This window comes from Myxine glutinosa, chromosome 7 (genome assembly GCF_964187855.1).
Source record: "Myxine glutinosa chromosome 7, kmMyxGlut1.1, whole genome shotgun sequence".
Classification (NCBI taxonomy): Eukaryota; Metazoa; Chordata; class Myxini; order Myxiniformes; family Myxinidae; genus Myxine; species Myxine glutinosa.
In genome coordinates this window covers 169,460,419-169,478,743 of record NC_136267.1, presented here as the reverse complement: position 1 = coordinate 169,478,743, position 18,325 = coordinate 169,460,419, and the positions used below count along the sequence as shown (strand labels likewise).

General features: G+C 43.7%; 1 protein-coding gene across 3 annotated transcripts in view; it reads left to right on the top strand.

Annotated features, from left to right (window-relative positions):
* CNOT9 (CCR4-NOT transcription complex subunit 9) overlaps positions 1-18,246 on the top strand; it is a 29,053-nt gene extending 10,807 nt beyond the window's left edge. For 2 of the 3 annotated variants that reach the window (XM_068123556.2, XM_068123557.2), the window contains exons 4-8: positions 3,048-3,157; positions 3,653-3,762; positions 6,222-6,320; positions 11,724-11,815; positions 14,562-18,246. In XM_068123556.2, coding sequence (XP_067979657.1) covers positions 3,048-3,157; positions 3,653-3,762; positions 6,222-6,320; positions 11,724-11,815; positions 14,562-14,730 — 580 coding nt within the window. In that variant the 3' untranslated portion in view covers positions 14,731-18,246. Of the gene's footprint in view, positions 1-3,047; positions 3,158-3,652; positions 3,763-6,221; positions 6,321-11,723; positions 11,816-14,239 lie in introns of all 3 variants that reach the window. The other variant, XM_068123559.2, reaches the window with a different exon arrangement.
* The last annotated feature ends 79 nt before the right edge of the window (positions 18,247-18,325 follow it).

The following is an 18,325-nucleotide window of genomic DNA, read 5'->3' as shown; positions in this document are numbered from 1 at the left end:
ATTTTTAATTATTTTTTAAAACGCAAGACTAAAACAAAAGGAGAAATAAATTTAAGCTCCTCCTGGGAAGAAGAGCCAGGCCTGCTGAGCTGCCACTTTCTTCTTATAGAAGGCGACAATGGTTGACTGCCTAGCCTGATTTTTCTTCTCCATGAGTGTCTTGTCATACCAGGAAGATGGCATTCGGTATAGAACGCTTCACTCCGGTGCTGCACTCCATGCGGAGGTCATTGTCAGAGATAATCTCGAGCGCTTCAGACAACTTCAGGAAAGCACTAGTTACGTTTTTGGTGCTCAGGAATTTCTCCGTTTCAGTCTCCTCTGTAGTGCCTGGTCTCCTCTGTAGCCCTGGTGTTGGGCTAGCGGCTAGGGTGCCGGCTTAGGATCCTAGGATCCTGGGTTCGAATCTCGGTCGATCGCCGAATTAATGCCAGGGGGGTTGACTCAGCCTGTCATCCTTCCGAGGTCGGCTAATTGAGTACCAGTTCACTGGTAATTCCCTGTTTGTCGTTGAAGGCGGCAAAAAGGGTTGGCGTCAGGAAGGGCATCCGGCCGTAAAACATTGCTTCAAAAAGGGGACCAGAAAACAACAACTACCACGGTCCCCGAAAAGGCCAACCCCCGCTTTGCGGGGAAAAATGGCCTCTAAACGGTGGTTTAGTCTCCTCTGTAGCAGTGTCCTCTTGCCTCTTGCGGTGCTCGTCCAGCTCCTGCAACTCCTCGTTGGTGTAGCAGCTCCCATATGAGGCCAGTAGCTCCTCCACATTATCGACATCCACTTCATTCAGTTCAGCTTGGTTGGCCAACTGAGCAATCTCCCTGGTGATGGACTCCTACACCTCCAACCGCTTGAACTTGACAGACATCCGGCCACACCTTACACGACGTTCATGGAGATGTTGGTGACGTCCTCCCAAGCTCCATCGATGTTTTAAATTGTTTTCCTGATGTTGACAATTTTTTTTACATTTGATCCATTTTAATTCAGGCTGTAATACAACAAAATGTGAAAAGGTGTGTATACTTTCTGAAGGCACTGTGCATACGCAAAAATAAACTTTTATTTTAAATTCTCACACAAGGACTGTGATGCCAGGACATTTGAAATTCCTTATTTAAACTCAACGTCTATCTTTCGTAAGATAATACAGAATACTGTATCTTCCTTCAAGCTTAAACTCGGCAGTTAAAATGGCAACTATTTCCTGGATCAGGATGTGCTTTAGGGAGCACACTTTAACTGTGTGCGGACTGTAATGTAATGCTTTGTTCCTGGTCCATGTTTGTGGTTTTGTTCTGTGTTTTGTGAATGACTACATGCACTTCCTGCTCAGACGGGATCGACTGTGATCTCGCGAGAGCACGCCTCCCGGCCTTGGCCTTACCAATAAAGCAGCATATTACACGGAATAAATGTATTTTAAACAGTATCACGGTATTTAAAACCATTTTCAATGGTTATGATTTTCAATGGTCTGCTCGGCGACAGAGCAGCATGTATAATTGTACAAAAGGAACCATAGGACTTAAAACGATACAACAGAGATATATAATTAAATAATCTCTCTCGGTTCCCAATCAAAAATGTTTCTGGCGCCGACAAAAAACCTCGAATATGCAGGGCACAGGGCTGCAAATGTAGAAGCAAGTCGCAATGTATGAACAGCGAATGTCTGGGTCTGACAGTATTTTATTTTTAAAATCAATATTTTTTTGTCGAGTGTAATGCGAAACAGTGTTTATAAGAAGTATGTTTGTACTTTTATCCACTTGAAGACCTAATTCCCCATTCATAAATTGTGACTTGCCATGAAGTATGCATAGAGGGATAGGCAATCCTATGCTCCCTCGTGATCAGAAGTTGTGCTCATCGTCGTGCGAAGTCCTTCCTTGGCACACCTGAGCTCCTCACCACATACAAGGCTTTCATCCGCAGCTCAATGGAATACTGCTCTCCCCTCTGGGCTGGTGCACCTGCCTCACACCTAGCTCGTCTTCACGCTGTTGAAACCAAAGCATTCAGAATCATTGGAATCTCCCGCGATGAAGCTAACTCCAAGGGCCTCTCACTCACTCACCGCAGGCAGGTTGGTGGTCTTTCCGTCTTCTGCCGACTCCTCTCTGGCCTTGCCCCCCCAGCTCTCTCTGGGCTCTGTCCAGCAAATATTCCTACAGGTCGCACAAGATCTGCCTGCAACCCTCTTATGGTTAAACTGCCAAAATCAAGACTCTCTGCTCACCTTCACTCCTTCATTCCTCTTTTCTCCCGCCTCTGGAACAAACTCCCTCACTCTCTTCAATCCCACTCCACCCTCCAGGTCTTTAAAACAGCTGTTCACCACCATCTCTTATCTTCCCCCATCCAAAACATTGATCTTTTCTATCCCTGCTAATTTCACCCCAATTCCACTTTTTTGAAATACCAACTTCTGTCCTGGAAGTCCTTGGTGTCCTTGTGTTTGATACTTCTGCCACCCCCCCCCCCCCCTGTTCCCACGCCTCCTCCCCCCAAGCCCTCTCCCTCCCACACATCTCCCTGCTCTTAAATGTTGTGTGCCCTCAAGTGTTTGTGTGCTTCCCCTTCTCTTGTCTTCCGCTCCCTCTTTTTATATATTTTGTTTGTCTGGTTGATTTGTTTGTGAAGTAAATGTTAGCTCTTTCACGAGCCTCGATTCAGTATACAAAAAAAAAAAAAAGAAGTATCCGTCTTCTTTTTCTTTTTTTTGCATTTTTCGATGCTGTTAACTCTCATACTTTGTCTGCACAAGTTTTATTCCTTTACATAATTTAACATTGTTTTTAATGTGATTTGCAGCATGTAGTGGCTGGAAAGTCTGTCCCGTCCCGATGAAAGTCCCGATGAATAAAGTGGAGAATGATTGCGTTTCACTACAATTCGCATGTAGCATGTACATTAATTCGCATGTACATAAAGAACTCAATGTTTTTGCTTGCTATGATAGAAACATTCCTGAAAGTCAGCTTCCTCTTCTTTGAATGGGAAAGCTTTCATTTGGAAGGTAATTTGTGTGTGTGTTCTTTTTCAGGTCTGCATTTCTCTCTGCACATATCCCCTTGTTTCTATATCCTTTCCTTCACACAGTGAGCAAAACGAGACCCTTTGAGTACTTGCGTTTGACAAGCTTAGGAGTCATTGGTGAGTTTCATGGACACTTTTTTACTCTCAACTCTGGTGACCTATTCAATATTGCTTGTGCCCCTTTGTCTTCCATGCTCTCGCACCCCTTTGTCTTCCGGGCTCACACGCCCCTTTACATTTTGCATCAGGCTTTTATCAGACCTGGGAGAACGCGACATGGTAGAAAAAGACAACTTTAAAGATGCTATGCATTGTGAAAGTGTTGACATCTAAAATGTGTTGAATAGGTTCACTTCCAGGTATACCTGTGTTATTTGTTTTACACTTTGAAAAACGCTGGAACACAAGGTTTCCTTTTTGTTTTGTTATTTTAACTTTAAAACGATCTTTGAGCGAGTGTCTCTAGTATTTCACTGAGATTGAGTTTCCTAAATTCATGAACATTGTTAAAGTGGATTTAATGTTGTAATGTTGTCAGTAAGAGATGATGGTAATTTATATATACTATTCATATTTGGTTCTCATTCAAACACTTTTGATTCCTGTGTTTAGGTGCTCTGGTAAAGCCCGATGAGCAGGATGTGATCAACTTCCTCCTCACTACAGAGATCATCCCTCTGTGCTTGCGCATCATGGAGTCTGGCAGTGAACTTTCTAAAACGGTGGGTTGGTGCATGCCTCTTGATGATGGGAAAACATGCGTGTGATTTGACGTGTTATGTACGAAGTAAAGCTCCCTAGAGGTGTTTGCTTTATGTTTGTTGTTCTTACTTTGTTTTGGTCTCTTTGTTTCAGCTCCATTATAATAGCTTATTCATTGATTTGTTTAAATAAGCATGTTCATTCCATTGGAATAAAGTAAATAGCATTACACAGCTATCATCTATCTATAATTCCAGTAATCTCTGTCTGTCTGTACGTTTGTCTGTGACCGCTGTTTCTCGACAACCACGGGTCCGATATACTTTTAACTTGCCAGGTATATTGCTGGGGACCCGAGGATGTGCCTTTTCAAGGTTTCATATTAATCGGACAATTACTTACCGAGCTATGTCCAAAAAACGATTCAACCAATCAGAGAGCAGCGAACGATCGCGTGTGCCGAACGTGGCGGACACACTCTGCCTCGGATGGCACATTTGAGAGCGTATTCATTTATTTCACGTTTGCAAACTATGTTGGCGTTAAACTATGTTTTAATAAAGTTTTAAAACTAATAAAAACGAATTTGCGATTCATTCGCTTTCCTGCGCGTTTGTGCACGCGATGGCGATTGCTTTACCAAACTCCGGAAGCCGTTCGCTTTGGACCAAACCATTTCATGTAAATAGAGGGGGGGATTGTCACCACTCGCAAGCCGTTCGCTTTGGACCAAACCATTTCATGTAAATAGAGGGGGGGGATATAATTTTAGATATATATATAGTACGGGCATGCCCTAGTTATAACAATCCTGATTTGGAATATGCCTGTTCCCTACAGGAAGGGTCATTCCTTCTGGGATATATAGATTACAGTAGATCTACGGTCAGACCTCAAGAACATTGGGGAGATGTGGGGGTTAGAGGGGGGGGAGGGGGTGTTCATTTACCAAGTTTATTGTAGAGCCCTCACCTAGTGGCTTAAGGATCCGAGCAAGCACTCAATTCAAAACCGTTGATAAGGAACGGCAGGCTTGGCAAGTGCTTTTTTTTTTTATTATATATGTAGAAGGCTCCGGGCACAGACTATGTCGTCCTCATCGAGGCCAGGCCTAAATAAAAGCTACATTGATAGAAAAGTTAAGAAGGAGAGAATAGTCTCATCATTTTTGAGAAAGCAGAAAATCTGCCTTTTGAAAAGGGGAAGATCATAAGTGTTTGGAAATACATGTGAAAGTAAAGAGTTCCAGAGTTTGGCAGTGGAGGGGAAGAAACAAACATCATAACGGCCCACCCTTGAGTTGCCAATGGCCACACAATAATCATGAGATGTAGTGGCTTGTCGAGTATTCCGTGGTCTCACTAATGGCGGAGGTATACAAGCAGCAAGTTCTTGGGAGCAGAAACCGAAGTAATATCTGGAGAAAAGGGAAAGAGAGCCAACTTTGCGACGTAATTTGAGCGGGTCAAGTTTTGAGGTCAGATTGGGAGAGTTGATGAGTCCAATTACTTTTAATTCAATTCTGTCCAGTAAGTATGTGGAGCTAGAACCTCCCCAGATGTGAGAGCAGTGCTCTATACAAGGACGAATCAATCCTTCATATAGTTGAAGCAACTGTTGAGACGAGAAGAATCTTCGACATCTGAACAGGACTCCGAGTTTCTTTGAGGCAGCTAGCTGCTTGGTAACTGAACACACCCCGAGTTTCCTCAATTTCAGTTTTGTGTTAAACAGCATTAACAACTGTTTCAAAAGCTAATCATATGTGTTTGTGGTTTTATAATGTTTTTACTTCTGGGTGCTCCCACCAAATAGCACGATAAGCTATTTATAAATGTTAACACTGCGTTTGTTCAAGGTGGAAACACCCCTTGGGGAGGGAGGGATGTTATTAGTATTCATTTTGTTTTGTAATAACATCAATATTATGCTTTTGTTGTTAGAAGCGGTCTTGGATAACGCCATGATAAAACTATCTTAACGCGGACATACACCTCAACACGCAACCCCATTGGTGGGGAAAACCTCCCTTGGGGAAGAGCGCAGATGAATTGGCTACAACCTTCATTATGTAACCCTTGGTCCTCCTGTCAATCCTCCTGTTGGTTGAGATTAAATAAGTAACGACCGAATGAATCGTGGTCAAAAACCGTCAGAAAGACAGGCACCAAAATGAATATTTTAGTAAGAAGTATTTTATTTTCTAATTTTTAGTATCAAACGTACACATGCACAACCTCAGAATGCCCTCACTAATCCCTGAAAGTTTCAGCTTCCAAGGACGTCAATTCCTCTCGGAGCAGTAGATCACACACACACACACACACACACACACACACACACACACACACACACACACACACACACACACACACACACACCGCGAATATTGCTTTTATCAGGTATATCACCTGTGCTTTACTCACTCTATGTTGCAGATACAGATAGGTTGCATATTCTTTTTTTTTCTTTTTTTTAGGTGGCAACCTTTATTTTGCAAAAGATTCTGCTGGATGACACGGGCTTGGCATACATTTGCCAGACATATGAACGGTTTTCACACGTTGCCATGATTCTTGTAAGTACATGTTTATCTCCACTCAAAACTTGCTGCATATTGTGTCTAGTTTAAGAAAGGTCTACAGACCATGGTGCCACATTTGTCAGACTATCTGATAACACTAACCATCCACCTTCACCTCTCCCACAACTCCCTAACTTTGCATTGATTTTGAACAGAAATCTCTGCCGCTATCTAATTTTAAACAGGTCAAGATACTAGCATTATGAAATGGAGAAAGAAATTCTCCACCCCCTCGTCCGTGCGTCGTCGTCGTCCCCCGTCCCCGTCCCCCCCGCCCTCTCCCCCCCACCCCTCGTCCCCCATTCCCTCACAACACAAAAGGATATCATTTATGAACTTTATATTAATTGTACAAACTTTTGACTCAAACTCCCTACCCCCAGCACAACTTCTCGATCTCCCTTACCCCCATCAAAAGTCCTCAATTCCTCTCCTTCCACTCCCCCCAACCAAGCCTCAACCTTCACACTCCTGACTCTGTCCCATTTTTGTTTCGACCTCTCCCCACACCTCAACAAACCCCAACTCTCAGTCCTCACGCTCAAAAAAGCAAAAGGGCGTTCTCACATCGATCATTACAGATTGACTGTCGTGGCCAAAAATATTGGCACCCTTGCACTTTTTTTCAAATAATGCACCATTTCTTCCAGAAAATTGTTGAAATGAAAAAATATTTTTGTATCGTATTTCTGGCCATACAAAAAAAACATTGCCTCAAAAAGGGAACCATGATGATTGTCATGGAGCTCGCAAGGCTAACCCCCACTCCAGCAGGGAAAATGGCCTTAAAAAAGGAATTTTTTATCCATGTGTATTTCTTTGGTTTGCAGTGGAACAAAATAAAAAAAGCTGAAAGAATTACTAAATCTTAGCTTATTCCACACAGAAATCCTAAAATGGCACGGACAATATTATTGGCACCTTTTAGAAGTTGATAGAAATAATTAGATTTCAAGCAGCTGATTCTCCTTTACTTTGGAATTGAACTCACCTGTGGTGAGTTGCAGGTGCCTACAATATAAAAATTACTCATTCAACCAGTTTGAAGAGAGAAAAGGAGTCATTCTGCTATGTTGTGTCTGTGTGTACTGCAATGAGCATGGAGAAAAGAAAGAAAACCAGAGAATTGTCTGAGGAAGTCAGACACAAGATTGTAGCCAAGCATGGACAATCTCAAGGCTACAAGTCCATCTCCAGAGACCTTGATGTTCCTGTGTCCACTGTACGCAATGTTATCAGGAAGTTTAAGGCCCATGGCACTGTAGCCAACCTCCCTGGACGTGGCCGCAAGAGAAAACTTGATCGAAGATTGCAGTGAAGGATTGTTCAAATGGTGGAGAAAGCACCTCGATCACCTGCCAAACAGATTCAAGCTCACCTTCAGACACAAGGTACGACAGTTTCAACTCGCACCATCCGTCACCAACTCAATGAAAGGGGGTTATATGGTGGGAGACCCAGGCGGACCCCACTGCTGAGAGAGAGAGACATAAGAAAGCCTGACTGGAGTTTGCCAAAACACACCTGAACAAGCCAAAATCTTTCTGTGATGATGTCCTGTGGACAGATGAGACCAAATTAAAGCTTTTTTGTAGAGCACATCATCTCTATGTTTACAGAAAACAAAATGAAGCCTTCAAAGAAAAGAGCACCATCCCTACAGTCAAACATGGAGGAGGTTCATCGATGTTTTGGGGTTGCTGTGCTGCCTCTGACACTGGTTGCCTTGAATGTGTGCATGGCATCATGAAATCAAGAGATTACCAAAGCATTTTGGAGCGCAATGTTCAACCCAGTGTCAGAAAGCTGGGTCTCCGTTGAAGGTCATGGGTCTTGCAGCAGGGCAATGACCCGAAACACACTTCAAAAAGCACCCAGGAATGGTTCAAGACAAAATGCTGGACTGTTCTGAAGTGGCCAGCAATGAGTCCAGATCTAAATCCCATTGAACACCTCTGGGGAGATCTGAAAACAGCAGTTCGGAGAAGACGCCCTTCAAATTTGGGAGAACTGGAGCAGTTTGCACAAGAAGAGTTGGCCAAGCTGCAAGTAGAGAGGTGTAGGAAGCTCATTCATGGATGTAGGAAGTGCTTGACCTCAGTTATTTTGTCCAACGGCCGTGCTACCAAATATCAAGTTTGGGGTGTCAATAATTTTGTCAATGCCATTTCTTTTTATTTTCTGATATACAACAACAACAACAACAACAACAACATGCATTTTAAGGCCATTTTCCCTGCTAGAGTGGGGGTTAGCCTTGCGGACCCCATGACAATCTTCTCCATCTTGGCCTATTTTCTGCATCTCTCCTTGTTAACCCCCTTGCCCGCATTTCTTCTTCCACCATCTTTAGCCAAGTCTTTCTCGGTCTTCCCCATCTTCTACTTCCTTCTACATTCATTTCCATCACTCTTCTCAACCAGTCACTTTCATCCTTCCTCAACACATGACCAAACCATCTCAACCTGTTCCTCTTCACAGCATCAATCACAGGCTCTATTCCCATCATTTTTCGCAATTCATCATTTGTCTTCCTCTCTCTCTCAACGATACTCCGCACATCCATCGAACCATTCGCATTTCCACCCTTTCCAACTTTCGTTGCTGCTCTACGTTCATTACCCATGTCTCGCTCCCATAAATCATAACACTTCTCACACATGCAGCATACACCTTTCCCTTCAGCTTCAACGACATTCCCCTCCTCATCAGCACGCCACTCAGTTCCCAAAACTTCTTCCATGCACATCTCACTCTAGCAACCGTTGCCGAGTCTGATCCACCTTCTCCATTCAGTATTTTCTGATATAAAAGGATGTATTAAGTTCTGCATCAAAAACAAAGGTTCTGTAATATTAACAGTGAAATAAAGAATTGTGGAGACCAAATACTTTTGTCAATTTCAACTTATTTTTGGAGAAAATTGTGAGTTATTTGAAAAAAGTGCAAGGGCGCCAATATTTTGGCCACGATTGTATTACCTCATCAAAGCAGCGGAATATTTAACTCTTTCCCATCCCCTATCGTGCTATCACAAACTTCACAAAAACTGCGATTGGAACAGCAACAGTACGGCTCTTGCATGTCATGACCCATCAGTCGCCTGTCTAACTCACAATCCCAGGAGATATGCGGAAACCCTGTGGAATTGCAACTTTGAAGTGAGCATGAGCAGTCTAATTATGCCAATAAATGACCCTAACAGCCTAATCCAATTATCTTCTTCCTGATACATATATACACGTCATAAAAAGTAAATAATGACGGATGTTTTATTTCACAAGATTCTCGGAACTCTTCGGGCAAAGACCTTTATAATAACATAGGCTTCATGGTCCCTGATTGAGTTGTTTTAGAGAAAGTAGATGAAAATAATAGCAAGGACCCATGGAACCTCTGCGGTAAAAGCACTTGCTTGAGGGAATACCACATAACTAGTTATTTGGGCAGTTTATAAGGCCACAGACTGCTGCTTTGATCACTCCCGAAAATAAAACATAACCCAGGGTTGAAGCCAAAATAGGCCCACTGCCGAAGAGCAGACATAATACATCATGGTTATATAGCTCAGATAGATTCCAATTACATTTACCCAGAGGCCTGAAGCCGAATGACTGCAGTCTGAGGCCTATACTTACCGTGGCCTTTGCAAGGCCCGTGACGCATATTGGCTCCAACCTTTCGATATTTGATGATCCTTTTAACAGTCAATTCCGTCGTTTTACACTGAAGGGAAAACTTGTAGGGAGGGCATGGTGATTGTGAATGTGACCACTCCGAATATTTATTTGGCTTCGCATAGCACCGACATGGCGGCCATATGATGTTTTTTTTTTTTCAGGTTACAATTGTGGGTTGTCAGGCCAGCTGTCCAACCAATAGGTTGAAAGGAGCGTTACGGTCAGACGACCAAGCGTATTATTATATAGATTATTTGAATAGATGACCGGGTGGGTAAACGACAAGCAAATATTACGTAGTACAAATTTAACAAATGGGTATAATACCAAATAGTTACTGGCTTCTCTTCAAACCTCCATGTATGTTTATGGATAGTTTTTTTTTTTTTTTGTATACTGAATCGAGGCTCGTGAAAGAGCTAACATTTATTTCACAAACAAATCAACCAGACAAACAAAATATATAAAAAGAGGGAGCGGAAGACAAGATGGGGATAGAAGGGGAAGCACACAAACACAACATTTGAGAGCAGGGAGAAGTGTGGGAGGAAGAGGGCTTGGGGGGAGGAGGCGTGGTAGGGGGAGGGGGAGGGGGGGGGGGGAGGGGTATAAAACACAAGGGGACCGAAATTAGCGGGGGTGCTTTGTCATTTTCTTTACTAGTGAGATACCCATGCTACGCACCGGCGGGAGGCGGGAAACAAACAGGCAATGCAGATACGGCGAATGCTAAAGCATGAAACCAATAAATTCCACATTCCTGTAGCATCCTCAGTCGCACGTCAGACATGGACAGCAAGTTCGTGAAGGACTTCCATGAAAAACGTACCCGTTCGCAAACAAACGGGTACGTTCACACATAGAAACATCGATCATGGGTCCGTGGCAAATCTGTATATGGCGATCCGTGAAGTTCACGTTTAGAAGGTAGAAACCATCATGGCATGTCGTCATTCACTTGAACTCGATATCTCTTTTTTTCATTCCAAACAACATATCTTTAATCACAAAATAAACTTTTAACAACATTGTTAATGTTTCCTTCATTGTAAAAACTACCAAATCAACAGTTAAAAGGATTTTGAGCCGATAGGTGTTACGGCCTTGGCAAGATCGATGGAGACAGCGATCTGTTAGCGTATACACCGCCCAGATAGCTATGTGGAATTCTCTCATGTAGAGATTAAACTCACGTCGTTTGAACTTTGGCTGAGGTCATTATTTACTTTTAATGATGTTTATATACGAATCAAAAAGAAGATAATTGGTTTTAGGTCGTCCTTTCCGCATATCTCGTGGGATTGTGAGTTGAAGAGACGACCGTGATGGCGGAGAGGGCGTTGGCATTCTCTCAAGCAGGGATTCAACCCATGTCCTTATAAAAGGTCTTTGTCTGAGGTCACCGAGTCCGATCGGTGCAGCCGTTTGTGCGCCACCCGGGAAAATAACGTTATGCGGGCGTCCAAACCTGAAAATGCTGGAGGCCAAAGCTGAAATTGGAAAAACAATATACCCTATTTTACTCCAGGAGTTCCCAGGATTACCCACCCAAAATATCGTTGCAATCGGTTCAGCCGTTTTTGCGGTACCTTCGAACGAACGGACGGACGGACGGACAGACAGATAGATGGACGGACATTTGGTGAATTATAGTAAGATGGATACATATTTGTGTGACTGTAATTTTACCAACAAATGCTGATCTCTTTACATTTAGGGGAAAATGGTACTGGCACTTTCGAAAGAACCTTCAGCTCGTCTCCTCAAGCATGTGGTCAGGTGCTATTTGCGTCTTTCAGACAATCCTCGGTGAGTCTAAATGACTTATGATGTCTTGTATATTTTCTGCACGGAAGTGGAAAACTGGCAATAAGTGGATTACTTTTGCTCGTTTACCTCTTTTAAAGGGAATTGTATTTTTTATGATCTGTAACTACTGATAAGCATCAGGATAAATCATCTGACAGGACTGTGCAGACTTTGATTCATGGCCTAACCATAAACTGTCAGAACGATGCTTGGTAGGCAGGGCATTGCATCGCAAAGCAGCCACCCCTCGGATAGACGTTGTCCCATCTGCTAGCATTTGTTGCTTGACGTTGAAGATGACACGGTGTTTTTCATGAAGAGTAGGTGAGTTATTGCGGGCACCCTAGCTATATTACAGATGCCTTTTCTGACTACTACTAAGAAGGCAAAAGCAACCCACCCAGTGTATTCCTTACCACGAGTGTTTTTGCAGCATCAAACCTGCCTTCGGACAGAGCACCAGACATAAGGACAAACCAGAAAAGTGTAAAGTCTTTCAAAGCCACAAAAGCTGCTGATGTCAATAAAAAATTATACACCTGCAGTTGCTCGTTAAAAACTTGTGCGTATGCTGGTACACGCCATTAATTTCATTAATCCGACATTGTTTCAGAATAGAATACAGAAACCTTCCACGTCATAACGTTCAGGATCTTGTTGTGGATTTGTGGGGAGACCTTTTTGGCATGCGGGTGAGAGGGAGGTGAGGGGGAACATTTTGGGCATGTGGGGAAATAAAATTGCTTTAGATTTTATTGAAAATCTCTACCCTGTATTTGGCATTGTCCATGATATTTGGCATTTAATTCAACGAGTGTGCATCTTTTTCTTTAATGGCCACAATTATTCCCACATTGTTGTGGGGTTGGCTGCTGGAGGTTTTGGTCCAAGTCTTTCACGAACCGGCTGGACAGGCCTGAAGCTGGAATTTGGCCACTCGCTTCCTCTTCGCGAAGAAAATTCGCCGACTGTACTGTTATTTAGTTTAAAGGCTCAAATTATTCCCACCTTTTTGTGTGGTCGGCTCGGGAATGTGTTCTGGCAGTCTTTCATGAACCAGGTGGCTCGGTCTGACATTTGCCTGAAGGTGATTTGGGCAGGAAATTGTAATTTATTCTGTGTGCCGCTGACAACTCGCTTACTCTTCACAAATGGCACCCTGGGATATTTTAAGGTCCACCAACAATCGATGCTGGTAGACGGGTCCTCCAGTGTAACGTCGATCTGAGGGACGGCGTACACATTGATGATTGTACCATCATTCACAACGGCGTTGTCATCTGAAACACCAGGATGACAGTTTATAGCTGGGCAGAGATTCAAACGCAGATTGGCTCCATTGGCAATTGCAGGTACGGGGTGCCAGTCACTCCCCAGCCGGCCCGCTCTGAAGGTTCGGATCGGGACACCGGGATTCATTCCGGTCGCCCGGTCGGCCCGGAGGTGGGGGTGCGGGGCCTGTCACGGAACGTCAAAACAAACGGCCTGCCGGGGCCGCCCAAAAGTCGGGCGTGAGGGGCGCGTCCACTAATGGAACGCCTCTCGCTTCCCAGATCGAGGGCCACGTGGTCAGGAGAACCTCGTCCCTTCTGGTTGCCCTGCCGTCCCACCGTGAGCGCTGGCAGGGTGTACTTCAAACTAAGCTTAAGTGTCAAGTGTTAAGTTCCTCCTTGCCCTCGCAAGGGAAAGGCTAGGGTCAAGCTCTTCCAAATTTCCAAACACTAGAAATCGGACGTCTCAAATTAATTAATTCTTTGTTAATACATCTCAGTCGCCCGCGACCTCTCTAGCGCGGGCGTCGAACCAGTTCATTTCCGGGCGACCGGGCCGAGTATCGGCCCGGCCGTGGCCGAAGCCGTTGATTCCGCCGTAGCACGCTAACGCGTAGGCTCGCGCGTCCCTGGTCCGCTGGGGCTCCGCGGGTGTCCTACCGTGCCCGGCACTGCTGATCTCTCAAACTTCCGGGAGTAGGTGCCGGTGCCCAGGGACGGAGTTCGCTGTCTAAACATGGTAGCGCTAGGCCAGTGGGACCGCCGGGACCCACGTGCACTCACAAGTTGTTATGCGCGTGGGCGGCAGTATCAGACCGGGGCGCCCAAACGCTCCCCGGCTAAAGTTATCCTGAAAGCGCCCACATTGTGCGGACAAACCCCACCAAGTCGAGGGCCACGTGGTCAGGAGAACCTCGTCCCTTCTGGTCACACTGTGCCTATCGGCCGGCCTCGAAGACCGAAATAATGACTATGTCACCCTAAAAATCACCTGCAAGAATTCACCATTGGCAATGGTGAATGTGCGTACCTCAAGGTCATCCTCCTGGCCTAACCTGAATTCACTGAATACAGATTTATTATTTGCAGCTGTGAGTTATTTTCAATGAATTTCCTTGTTTTAACTGCTGTTTTGACATTTATTCACACACAGCTTGCACATCTAGCAAAGGCATTTTGAAAAAAAAAATGCGGAGGAGGTTCATGTTCCTTGAAAAGCATTCAGGTTTCATGTGTCCGATCGCATAAAATTGGGGTCATTCAGGAACGAGAATCTTACCTGAAGCAAAAAATCCAACCTTTCGTTGCACCTGCCTGAAACCTCCACATGTTTTGTACTAATGAGGCCAGCATTATTCACTACCAATGAAAATGGCTTTTTGGTAAAGCACTTGAGGCTCAGCTTGTTGGAAATGGGTTCACCGTACACAACTGTGGCCGTATTACGTGCCTCACATACCTGGCTTCTCCCATAGGGCCCGTGAGGCATTAAGACAATGTCTACCAGACCAGCTGAAGGACAACACTTTTGCGACGGTCTTGAAAGACGACACGACCACGAAGCGTTGGCTGGCGCAGCTCATGAAAAACTTGCAGGAAGGGGTAGTTACAGACCCCCGTGGTATCCCTTTGCCAGCTCAGTGATTCGGGACAAATGAATATAATCTGCCTACCTTTTTGTGGCAATTTGGAGTTTTGTAAACTACGAAGCCAAGAAAGTGCCTCCTGCCTCCAGCGCTGATCACATGACTCGGTTGCAGAATCGACTTATTTTGCCAACACCTGTTTTCAAGGCGTATTTAAAAAATATTGTCTTTGAGCCTCTCTCTGTGTCCTCTTCTTATTTTTCTTCTGCTGTCTTTTTTAAAATGATATTATCATTTTTTTCTTTTTGCCAAGAAGGCCTTAAAATTGGAATTCATACCAAAGTGTGCAAGTTTTCAGAGTTGGTTGATGAACTGCTGATCCAATGCTGTTACAAAGAACCATCGATTGCTCGGACCCGTGGTTAAAAAAAGAAGAAGAGTGAAACGAAAGGCTATAAGATTTTGTGCATTTAAATAGGTCACAATATTTTGTGGGCCTCATTGGTGAAATAATTATTTGTTTTCCAATTGTGATGTTCGGATTGTTTATACGTACCCGTTCGATTGATGGTGGCATAGTGTATCCGAGGAACGTTGAGCACGATTATGTTTTCCGATACGAATGAGGCATCGAAGCGTCTCCGCCACTTGACTACGTGAATGCGACGATCTGAACCAATGCACCTTAATTGCAGGTGAATACCTTTTCCATCCATTGTGGATGTCATTCATCAAGTACCGATTTGTGAAAGCGGTGCTTTTTTGTGTTAAAAGGAAAGTAAGATGTTCATATTTATTATTGTTACTTGGAGGTGTGGTGGGGGGTGCGGATTTCCATCAACCATCATAATGCAGTGCAAAGAGTTATCAGAAATGTACCGGAACAAGATCAGTGTAAAATAAACAGTTGTTAAAACGAATGAATGGGATTCCTCACAATTTTTGGTTATACAGTCCCAACATTTTTGTTGGAAAAGTATCAATTTTCTTTAGAACAAGCTTGGTTGATACCTAATTCTGAAGTAAAATGGCGAATATTTGCAACAGTCTCTCAAACTGGCTGTTTTCATTTACGATAAACAATGTGATCACTTTCTTCATATGAAGATCACTTTTGATAACCTTTTTTTACCGAGAGAAAACTTCATTTTTGAGGAGCTGCTTCTGAAACGATGAATTGTAAATGTACATGCATAAAACGTTTTCTCACCTACTCACATCTTGGCCACGTACCTTGTCAGATCCGTGCAGTGCAGGAGTGTCCATGCATGAGGAAGAGAAACATTTCATTGGTTAAAGTTATTGGGTGTTTCAAAAGTCTTGGTACTATTTCGATGCTTTATTTTTTTTTAAAGGTATACGAGATTAAAAATAAACAATCCCCCAAAATAAAATGTAATTAACAATCATCATAAAATCCTCCCTATACAAAATAATGTTTCAAGGAAAACCTACACAAAAAAATCCAATCGCAGAAGAAATAAAGGGCTACCAAAGTGGCAAAATGGTTAGAGCATCTTCATGGAATCTGAGATGTCGGTGGTTTGAACCCTGGCCAAATTTATAATATTTGAAAGTATATAAATTCTTGCTCGACGCTTAGCATGTAAAATTATAGAGCACAGACAAACAACCATTTGTTGGCAATAATAGCACAGGATTTGATGGACAGGTGGGTTGACCCGTCTGGGCATCCAACGTCTTGCGAAGTCCTTTCTGTGCACTTCTGAGCTCCTCACCACACACGAAGCTTTCATCTGCAGCTTAATGGAATACTGCTCTCCCCTCTGGGCTGGTGCTCCCGCCTCACACCTAGCTCGGCTTCACACGGTTGAAACCAAAGCATTCAGAATCATTGGTATCTCCTGCGATGAAGCTGATTCTGACGGCCTTTCACTCACTCACCGCAGGCAGGTTGATGGTCTTTCTGTCTTCCTCCGACTCCTCTCCGGCCTAGCTCCCCTTGCTCTGTCTGTGCTCTGCCCCCAAAATATTCCTTCAGGACCACAAGAGCTGCCAGGAAACCTCGTCTGGTGTAACTGCCAAAATCAAGACTCTCTGCTTACCTTCACTCTTTCATTCCTCTTTTCTCCCGCCTTTGGAACAAACTCCCACACTCTATTCAATCGCACTCCTCCCTCCGTCTTCAACAGCTGTTCACAACCATCTCTTATCTTCCCCCATCCAAAATCTTGATCTTTTCTATGCCCGTTAATATACCACAAATCCACCTTTTTCAAATTTCAACTTCTTTCCTGAAAGTCTTAGTAGTGTCTTTGTTTTATATAGTGTAGTCCCCTTTTCCCCCCATCCCATCACCCCCCTGCCCCCCCCAGCCCCCTCCCTTTCCACAGATCGACCGATGTCCCTGCTCTACTGTTGCTTGTGTACTTCCCTCCCCCACCCCCCTTGTCTCCCGCTCCCTTTATTATGTTTTATGTGTCTCTGTTTATGTTTTTGTTTTACATGTTAACTTTTACATGGGCATCGACTTTGTTTCCAAAAAAAGATGGAGGCTTGGGAGATTCTTTTTTGAACGTTGATTGACATTGATGGAACGGTGTGAATGACCTGTCCGATGTTACCATGGCGTACCGGGCAAGCTACAGCGAAGTTCTGTGTGAACTTCTTACACAACAACTGTTTTCAGATGCTGGATGTTACGAGAGTTGTCTTTGTAAACGTTGTCCTTCGTGTAGCCCCACAGAAAAGTCCAGTGGATTGAGTGAGATTTGGGGAATGGTGTAACCAGATTTGCTCTGTTTTGAAGGAGATGACCCTGTCGCCGAACTTCTCTGTCTAGTAGTCGGTGTATGTGAGAGTGTGTTTAAGAAAGTTTAATGTCTTGCCTTGGGATACCAAAGACAGGAGTGTGCGAAAGAGTGAGCTCTTGTGTGTGCTGAAGAGAGAATCTCCTTGGACTTTGAGTGACAGGTCGTGTCACCGCTTCAATATTCTCTTCCGAACACCCGGTCTTCATTCTCTCTGATTTCTTGAGATTCGAAGAGTGGCTTCTTTCTAGAACTGATTGACATTGTGAAGAATGCAGTTCTTGATGGGTAGATCTCTCACTTTAAAATGTTTGCGATAAATCTGCTTGAGTCTTCATCACAGACTTTATCTCAAGATACCATTCTAACATTTTACTTCGTCGTCGTTCTTTGTGAGGCGCATTATATTCCAGAGTTATGTAATTTTGTAGAGACAATTTCCCAACTTCCCAGAACATAACCTGAAAATAATATAATAATTACATTGAATAATGTTCAATAGAGACGCAATCTAAATAGTGCCAAGACTTTTGAACCATCCTATACCTGTAATGACTGGTCACCGGTGATCATTTATATAATACGTGTACATGAAAATGTGCGTAAAATCGTGTATGTACGTGGCGTGAAAGGGGCAACTGTAATAAAGGAGGGATGAATGAGTGAGGGAGGGTTGTAGGATAGTAAAGAATTTGAGTGAAAAAGCTTTAGCTCAACCATTTCACTGCATTATGCACTGCACTTTCAACAAATGGATACATGTGCATGTTGGGTATTATTTTCAATAAAATTGAGTGACTGCTTCACGTTGCTTGTACTTGCTTCACTGAACGATATTGAGTAATCTAGTTTAGGGGAAGAGATGAAGGTAAGCAGAAACGA